Here is a 9,612-nt window from a genome sequence, read left to right on the forward strand (position 1 = left end):
TATTCTCGTTAATAGCACTAGTGGTTTCCGTGGGAGATGCTTCAGATGGTCGTTCGAAATTCCGTCAGGTCCGGGGGCAGATGTGGAGTGTAATTTCCTGAGTATGCGGCGAATTTCTCCTGGAGATGTCAGTTCTGGCCGGTCTCCGCTGGGGTGTTGTCTTATGTGGTGTGCCTCTGCCCGAGTGCGCGCGTCCTCTTCCTCATCGTTCTCAAAGTCTGCAAAATTCAGGCGTGATTGCGTTTCGTAAGTTTCCGCGAAAAGTTCGGCCTTTTGGAGGTTGTCAAAGATTAGGTTGGTGCCATCCGTGAGCGCCGTTTTTGGTGGCTTGGGTTTCTTGATATTACGGATGAGTGCCCATTCATCGCGCGATAGGTGTTGGATTTGTGCCATCCGGTCCTCCCATAGTTCGGCGCGCCATTCCTTGCAACGCCACGTGAGTTCTCTGGAGAGCTGGTGCATTTCTCGTCTATATGCTGGGTTGCGAGTTTGTTGCCATTTTTTACGGGCTCGATTCTTCAAATATTTCAAGTCTTGCAGTGCCGGCGGCAGTGGGTCGCGATATGGTGTCGAGAAGAGTAACTTCGTGGAGGCCTGGTGAGCGGCCTTCTTGATTTTCGAAGTCAGACGAGTGATGGCGTCGTCGAGTTGCTCCGGTGTTGCTAATGGCTCCGTGGGGCGCACATTGTTGTTTAGCCACCTGGCGTAGGATATCCAGTCTGTGGAGACTTTCGTTTTCGGTGGCAATATTGGAAGAGCTCCAGACAGTGTTCCGAGAACAGGTTGGTGGTCAGAAGTCAAGTCATTGATCGTCTGGAGTGACAGATCGGGATTCATGTTTTTGATTATGGCCACATCTAGGACATCCGGCTGATGGCGTGGAACAGTAGGCAGGTAAGTCGGTTCTTCAGGACCTTGTGTGAATGCTTGGAGCCGAATTTCAAGTTCGTAGAGACGGGTGCCTTTGTCGTTCGTCTGCCGCGAGTTCCATGCTACGTGCTTCGCATTAAGATCCCCACAAAGGAGGACTCTGTCGTATCGATCAAAGATGGAGATAAAGTCTTCATCTGTGAAGGCTGCGCCAGGGCTCAAGTAGGCTGCGACGAACGTGAGCTTCCCGTGTATGGTGGCGATCGTGACTGCTGTGGCTTCCAGACTCGTCATGTCAGGCAAGGTTTCGAGAGAGTGAGTGAGGGAAGATCGCAGGTAGATTGCTGTACCTCCACCGCGCCGATTGTGGCGGTCAGTGCGGTATCCCACCATGTTGCGAATGTTGAAGGTTTGGGTGGGTCGCAGATGCGTTTCGGACAATAGTAGCACATCAATTTTGTGGTGTTCGACGAAGTCGGTGAGTTCTACTTTCTTGGGAGCGACGCCGTTGGCGTTAAAAAAGCAGAATGTAAGGTTTCTGTGTTGATGCCGCTCTTGATCCATGTTAGTCGGTGAAAAAGGCCATGATTCCTTCCAGTAGAGTGAGTAGTTTGGATAACAGATCCGGTGCGTCGTTGAATTTGCGAGCTGTATCTGCTAAGATGGCAAAGACGTTCTTCGTTTTTAGTAAGTTGATGATGGAGCCCATGTTAGATAGCGCGGCGATGATATCGGACAGTCCGAGGGCGTTGTCCGTGGATCGTTGCTGCTGTTGTTGCTGGCGAAGATCGTGCAGTCGTTGGCGCGCCGTGTTTTTCGGTCGAGTTGGTTGTTGCTGGGTTGGTGTTTGAAATAACGACGATGCAGCCGTCCAGGGTGTTCGGAGAGATGGGAAGTCCTTCGGAGTCGCCGCAAACGATGGCTGTTGTGGTTGTTGGGGCTCCTTGGATGGTGGAGGTCGCAGTTGGTAGGCGTGTATCGCCTTCTGAAATTCAGGGCAACCACGCCAAGTCCCAGGGTGGCCTTCTTGGCGACAGTTTGCGCAGATGGGTGGTTCTGTTCGTGGCTTGGTACAATCCTTTGCGTGGTGGTGGCCGCCACAGCGTACACACCTGACCGGCATCTGACAGTACCGGCCAGTGTGGTTGAATTTGAGGCATTTCTTGCACTGGGCAGGCCCATCAAGTGGCTTGTAGTCTTCCACCTTAATTCTGGTATGGAAGAGGTATTGTACGTCGTAGATGGTGCGGCTTTTCTGTCCATGTGGCAGAGATACACAGTAAGCCGACTGTGGAATCAGTTTCTTGGAGGTCAGGTCTCGTTTCTTGAACTGGTGTACGTTCGTGACTGTGAATTGCATGTGGCGAAGTTCGGCGGCGAGTTCGTCTTCGGTAATTTCCTCTGGGATATTCTTGAGGACCACTTGGAGTTCTCTGTCTTCTGCTGCTTGGTGGGTGAAATAGGGCATGTTGATGGAATGGAGGTAGTCCAGTGCTGCTCGTTGGTCTGCCAGCGTTTCAAAGTGGTATTTGATCTGATTATTTTTGTAGATCGCCTTGAGTGGTCCGCTGATCTTCTGCTTTAATTGAGCGTTTAGTTCCAGGTATTTTCCAGTGTAGTTGATTGTCACAGGTGGTATTCTCGGTTTCGGCGGCGGCGGAGCTGTGGCGTCCTGAGTATTTGTGTCGTTAGGCTGAGGCTGGTGTTGGTCTTCCATTGCTGGGTCCTGTTGCTGTAGTGGTGCGTAGTAGTTGGTGGTGGGTACAGCTCGTTGTTCCGTCTGCATGGGGGTATTTTCTTCGGCTTTCCTGCGTTTGGTGCCTTTCCGGCGGCGTCTGACCTCCTGGAATGGTGCATCAGAGTCGCTGGATTCGTCCTGATAGTCCATGGCATTGTGTTGTTCCGTCGGATTGTGACTCTTCGTTCGGCAGTCGTCAGAAGATGAGTTGGCACTGGTGGTTGGGCCGTCCTGCTCCCGCCGTCTTGCGAGTTCCTTTGCTCGTGCGTCGCGGTCGCGGCGGAGTTGTTCCAGTTTCTCTTGAATCATCGCAGTGCATAAGTCTTCAGGCGTGGGGGCCGGTGGGGCGGGGTGTCGCGGTCGAGCGCCCTGAGTGGTCCTGCTCGCGAGTTCTACCTCAGCCCTGTGTGTCTGTTCTGGCCTAGAGGAACGCGGGCTTGCCACCCGCGGGTGGGGCCCTGGCTCCTCGTCGTCCCCTACTCTATTCATCCTACAAGTGCGGCTAGTCCGCACTATCTTGCCTACACTCTATGTCGGTCCTATAACACGACAAATTGCTTAGTACTCGCTAAGAAGCAAGTGAATCGCAGAGTTTTGTAGCTCTCGATAGCGGCGAGTCGCACAAGGCTTCCACACGCACTACGATCGCTAAGGGACTCCAACCCTTTCTTGAGAGAATCACAAGGGCCCAGCCAGTGTCGCGGGCGGGCGCGGACGGCCGAGAGAGCGGCCGCCACTCTGCGCGCCGCCGCGCCGCGCCTCCCGCGCTTGCTACCGCCCAACGTCCGACAGCCTGTGCGGAGCAGCCCCAAACCTGCGCCACAACCGCCCGCGCCTTTCAAACCACCGAGGATGGGGCTACACACAGCCACACCACAGTCGCCAACCAGTCGCCACGGCAGCGCCGCAAACCACGGCCAAACTGCAGCTACCGCGCGCTACAGCCTGGGTCGGCCCGCCGAGAATCGCCGCCCCCGCCCAAATGCCGCCCCCACAGCCCCAGCCGACGACCCGCCACAATGGCCAAACCTTCGGCAAAACTCCCACACCGTCGCCGCGGCAGCCCGGCCAGCGCGGCCGGCGCCACAGCCACACAAGCCGAGGCGTGCGGCGATGACGGCCGTGCAAACGCGCCTCCGCCGCCCCATCGCCTTCCGTCGCCCTCCCGCCGTTTCCCGATCGGCCCGCAGCCGTCGGGCCACATCGCGCGCCGTCCTCCTCCTCCTCTCGCCCGCCAACATTCACAGCCGTTTCTCAACAATTGCCCGCCGCAAACGGACGCCGCCTGCGCAACAGGCGCCGCCGCCCCTCGCCGCTTCCGACCCAACCCCTCGACCGAGGCAAACCGCAATCCGAATCTACAGACCAACCCAATCTGCCGTCAGCACACACGCCAGCCGACCTTACACGTTACGCGTTACACATTACGTTTACACGTCTAGGTTAGGTTAGGTTAGGTTAGGTGGACATGGGTTAGGTTAAGGGGACTTGGGTTAGGTTAAGCGTCAAACTTAGGTTAAGCATTCAAACACGTCAGGCGTCAGAGGCTAGGCTAGGTTAGGTTAGGTTAGGTTAGGTTACACGTTAGGTTAAGGGGTCAGTGCTAGGTTAAGAAGCGTCAAACGTAGGTTAAAAAAGCGTTCAAACGTGAGGCGTGAGCCGGACAGCTTACCGTACGTAGACGTTAGGGGCTCACAGGCTGAGCTCACCTCGCCACACCACAGGTTAGGTTCGGTTCGCTCGGCTCAGCGTAAAGCGCCGAGGTCAGGGTTACGTTCGTTCACCTTCGGGCGCCACACTTTCGGTTGAAAGGTCGCGACGGGGCGACGTCGGCAGGCACGCCGCAAACGAACAAAAACGTACAGACGACGTCGAAAACCGCCGACAGACGGGGGAGCAGCACGACCACGACCAGATACCGAGCGCGAACGAGACACACGCGAACCACCCCCACCGGCCAAAGGGCACCACACAACAACCCAGAGCACCACGTGTCGACACCAGAGCAACCCGCCGCTCACGCGACATGGCTGGCACCGAAGGGCAACCGCCCGCAACTGCGCTTTCCGCGCCGGCCCGGATGCACGTCGTGCTACAACAACACCACTACCGTACACAGCCGCTGTTCACAACATCACTATCATGCGCGCCCGCGGCTCGCCGCCGTCGCAGTCGCAGCCCCAACGCCAGCACTTTTGCACCACCATTCACACGCACCGCAACACAGCTCGCCGACACAGCCGAACAAAACAAACACCACACAACAACAGCAACAACGCCGCCGCCTCTACTTGTGCCGGCGACCCACCCCGCCGATGGCGCACCTTTCGCCAGCCGGCAATCGACACACACGCACGCACGCACCCACCCACCCACCCACCCACCCACCCACCCCCCGGGGCCCAGTGCAAAAAAAAACAAAACAAAAACAAAACAACACAAACGACACGGGAAGCGCACACCGCCACTTCGCGCGCACGCCACCAACCAGTCGTCGTCTCAAAATAACAAACACAAACAAAATAAACTAACAACTAGGGCAACACAAAACAAAAACGCCTCGCACGAACCGCCCACAAAAAGGACAAGCACACGCACAGCCTCTGCTGACGACCACGACGCAGCGGCACGCTGCTCCTGTCCCGCGCCCCGCGCCCCACTCGATTCACAACTCACGCGACACCGTCAACGACGGGCTCGCTTCCCGCAACCTACCACCTTTCCGCCACGACGCACAGCCCCAGCCCCACCCGACGACGCCCGTGGCAACGACTGCACTTTCACCACCGCCTCCCCCTTCCCCCCCAAAACACACACACACACACACACACACAGCCAAAAACGCACTCGCGACCCACACATGCACGTGCATCGGCACACGCCAACCAGTCAACGTCGACAACCACACGCAAGGCTCGAAACGAAACCGGCGTCCTTCCACGTTGCCATCAAGCTACGCGACACAAGACACAAGGAACCAACACAACAGCCGGCCCCACTAATTCCCACTCTCACGCCGCAAAAAGCACACCGAAACCGCCAAACGCACGCACATTCCCCTTCGCACTGACAACGACCGGCTCGCTACCACACACCTCTCGGCAGCCGTTTCACGCCAATTCGCCACACCGCCCACACAGTCGACAAGCGCCCGCCCTGTACGGCACACGCAACGACGCAGCGCAGCAAAGGGCGCCCGCAACACATACCTCTCCTCCCTCTCTCTCTCTCTCTCTCTCTCTCCGCCGCCCGACGCGCCAACCGCCACACCACACCGCCAGCCACTCGCAAATTGTGCACTGCCACCAGCCACACGTCCAACACGCCGCGCCGCCTCCGGCCACCCGCCAGGGGGCGCTCACGTCCGCGACAACAGCGCGGCCCGCCGGGCCGGGCCGAACCGAACCGAACCGAGCCGCCGCTGCACTGCACTCGGCACGGCCACACCCTGCTGCAGACCGGGCTCGTCTCTCTGTACGCGTCTGCCTGCGCATCAACACAACACGACCTTTTTTTTTTTCTCTCTCTCTACCGCCATCCCTTCTTCTCGCGTTTTACTCGTTGTTGCAGCAGCGGCGCACACCTACACATCCACAGCCCCAGCCGAGCCGGCCTCACCTCAGGGCCCGCCGCCAGCGTCTCCTCCTCGGGCACAGGTGCGGTGCTGTGGCCGCCCATCCAACCGCATTGCTGGCCGTCCAGCCACCAGGCGTTCCCACTGCCGCGAGCCACGCCGCGCACCGACCCTGCTGCAGAAAACGAAGCATAGCCAGAGACCGACCGATACACAAAGCAAGCCGTCGCCTCGCCTCTTGTCCTTCCTGCCTTCCTTCCGCCCCCGCCCTTCTCACACCACCGCCTCTCCACTTTCGCCCCCGCCTCCTTTTTTTTTTTTTGTTTTTTTTTTTGTTTTCTTCTTTCTTTCTTTCTTTCTTTCTTTCTTTGGCCCTCTCTCTCTCCTTCCCGCCATGGCGGTTACGGCACCGCCTGCAGCGGCAGATTTTTTGCGCCCACACGCCTACTCCTACCACCATTAACCTTGCCCTGCCCATCAACGTCGCAGTCGAACCGACGCTTGCCAACACACTGCCCACGTTCCTTTCTCTTTTCGGCCTACGCCCATTACGCGCCGCCGCCACAGCACCTTCCCTTCCCACAACACACCGACGTCATCACACGCACCCAAAAAACAGGGGGCCACGACCGTGTTCCTCGCCCACTCCCATCCCGCACGGTACGCACATTCCCAACTACTACCGCGCACCCTCCCTTTCCAATCTGTGTGTCTCTGTGTCTGTGTCCTGTCCGCGCGTGACGCCTCTCAGCATCCGCCGTCCCCCGTCCCGTTTTCGCCCCCATGCCGTCGTCGCGCCGCCTCCTCCCCGTCCACCGCCGCCCCTGTCCGCCCCGCACCACACCATACACCGCTGCTTGTCCCGGCCGTTGCCACCAAAGGCGCCGACCGCAAACGCGCCACGCCGCAGCCCCCGTGCGTCTCGCGCTCGCTTGCATCTCCGTGCCGACGCTGCCTCTCTTCCCGCTCGCACTCGACCTCGACAACACAGTCTTTGGCTCCGCCACTGCGTGTTCCGGTGGTACGCACGCTGCAACACGTATGTATTCATTACCAGAGCGATGGCGAGGCATGACAGCATCTCTGTCTGACCAGAGAGTTATTTATCGTTGCTAGTCGGCGCTTGGACCGCGCCAGACGACAGTAGTGGCACGCACCGGGTCGCCAGGAACAGTTGTTATATATATTGTAGCGCGAGTCGGGAGAGGTAGTAGTCGGTCGACAGTAGTAGCGGGTGGACGGTTGTACTGAGCGGGCGTCGGCGGCGTGCTCTGCTCGTCTCGCGACTCTGGTCACGGTTCGGGACGATGTATAGTATATTGTGTTATAATCAAAAGGTAGTGTGAAGCTGCATTGCGCAAATCTGATAACGTATGTTCATTGTACTTATTTTGTTCAACAACAAAAGCCCCACTATTACTTTTTTCTAAAGTACCTTTTGTCTTTTAACGAAAAACATTCACTTTTTAAAGACTACTTCCTATGGCATTTCCCTCCAAGGAGTGCAATTAATTACCAGCCAGCACTCATTCATTGCACACAGCTGTGTAAGGGGTATCTACAATTGAGGAGCGGATATAAATGCAAATTTTTTTTTTTTTTTTTTTTGTGTGTGTTGTAACCTCCCCGCAAATTTTAAAATAATGGACAATGTTATTTACGGATGCTAATGGACATTGCGCTAATTGTAACCTCGCCCACAATGAGAGGTATTGAAAATGGCAACAAAAATGTGAAATTCGCAATCTGACTCAAATATAAATTCTTCACAACATTTAAAGTCCGTTCAGTGACAAGAAACTTCAATTAAACCGAAATATCGGTCTTTGGCCCTGTGCAAAACAATCAGAATTAAAGTCTTACCTCCGAATAAATGGATGTCACATTTCTGCTCTTGTTGTTGCGCAGCGCTTGGAGGAACTGCATTGCAAATAATAATATTCTCTTTTTTTGTGATTTTAGTGAAATTTTTCTTCAAAGAAGTGGAATGAAATGTGAAGTGCAACGAACTCTTTAGTTCAATAAAAAATTAAATGTTTGAAAAATGCTTTTGAAATAAACATTATTATTGGGGAACTTGTTGGAGAATAATTACAATAAATAAAATTTTTCATTATCTAATGATTATATTAATTAACAGTATACCTTATTCACCATCTTGACCAGTGTTGCCGACCGCCTACATCACACAACCGCACTCGGCTCCTACTACTGACCGACCGCTCTGCATGACGACTATTAGCGTACTGCACGCGACGACTACTGACAGAGTACAGCCCTCAACTACACAGAGCTACAGACTCGCAACGACTGACTGACTGACTGACTGAGAACCGCTCGCAACACTCGCGCAGTCCAGCGCAAACTCTCTGGTCACAGATGCTACAATGTCTCGCCATCGCTGCTATGTTACATACGTGTTTCAGTGTCTTTTTCATTGGGGTAACAATCTTTGGCTCTTTTTATTCTGAATACAGGGCCAAAGGTCAACGCTGCTGCCCTTATACAATTTATCAGGTTTCATTGTGTCTGTTGCAATGTTACATACGGTTCATTCTTTCATTAATATTATCGTTGGGTTTCTTTTGTAGGGACGTTAACATTCTGGCACATTTTTATTACCATCGGACTCTCTGCTATTTGTGCAGGGAGGTTATACCTGGGTCCATTTCCATTTCCATTTACATTTTAATATTGATAGACTTTTTGTTTTCTTTTTTGTTTCTTGTTGTTTTTCCTTCTTTTTTTTTTTTGTTTTGTTTTTCCCGCTCTCACCACCACCGCCGCATCACGCCTTCCGTTTTCTTGGTTTCTTTTCTGCTTCAACATCACCGCGCCCCATTTCCACACCACAGCCATCAGCCTCCAAGACGGGCAGGCGCAGTGTGCCATTTCCGGCGCACAAGCACACCCGTACGGTACTCTCCTCGCCCCCACGCCACCAACAACACAGCGACCACGCGGCTTTCAGGCATGGCACGGCACGGCACCGGCGAAATGCGCCGCCCCCGCCCCTCCGCGCATCCGTCCGTCTCGCCACGTTCACTGACAGCCGCGTCTGCGGCTACACCACGACAACCACAACACAACACCGCTCCCCTCCCTGGCAACTCATTGTTTTTCTCCTCCTCTTTTGCACAAACCACAACGCCGAGCACAGGCGCAAGCCACCCACACCGCGCCCCTCCCCGTCCCGTCTTTGGCCGCCGCTCCTCGTTTCCTCGTTTGCCCCCTCCCATCTCCCGAAATGCCATGCCAGCAGCGTTACGCATGCCCCTCCCCTGTCCACACAACACTACCGCCAAACGAACAGCCTTCCGGGCCACATGCAGGGCACGCCCACCTCCAAACACTGCCAATTCACGGACGCGCACACACACACACACACACACACACACACACACACACACACACACACACTCACTTTCTC

General features: G+C 55.4%; 1 protein-coding gene across 1 annotated transcript; it reads right to left on the reverse strand.

Moving 5' to 3' along the window:
* Positions 1 to 1,435: 1,435 nt before the first annotated feature.
* LOC124589045 (activating signal cointegrator 1 complex subunit 2 homolog) lies at positions 1,436 to 2,917 on the reverse strand. Its single transcript, XM_047131522.1, has 2 exons — positions 2,501 to 2,917; positions 1,436 to 1,855 (listed from the first exon to the last, which is right to left on the reverse strand). Exons 1-2 carry the CDS (start codon positions 2,915 to 2,917, stop codon positions 1,436 to 1,438), a joined length of 837 nt encoding a protein of 278 aa, XP_046987478.1.
* Positions 2,918 to 9,612: the final 6,695 nt, after the last annotated feature.

Source organism: Schistocerca americana, unplaced genomic scaffold (assembly GCF_021461395.2).
Source record: "Schistocerca americana isolate TAMUIC-IGC-003095 unplaced genomic scaffold, iqSchAmer2.1 HiC_scaffold_68, whole genome shotgun sequence".
In the NCBI taxonomy this organism is placed as follows: Eukaryota; Metazoa; Arthropoda; class Insecta; order Orthoptera; family Acrididae; genus Schistocerca; species Schistocerca americana.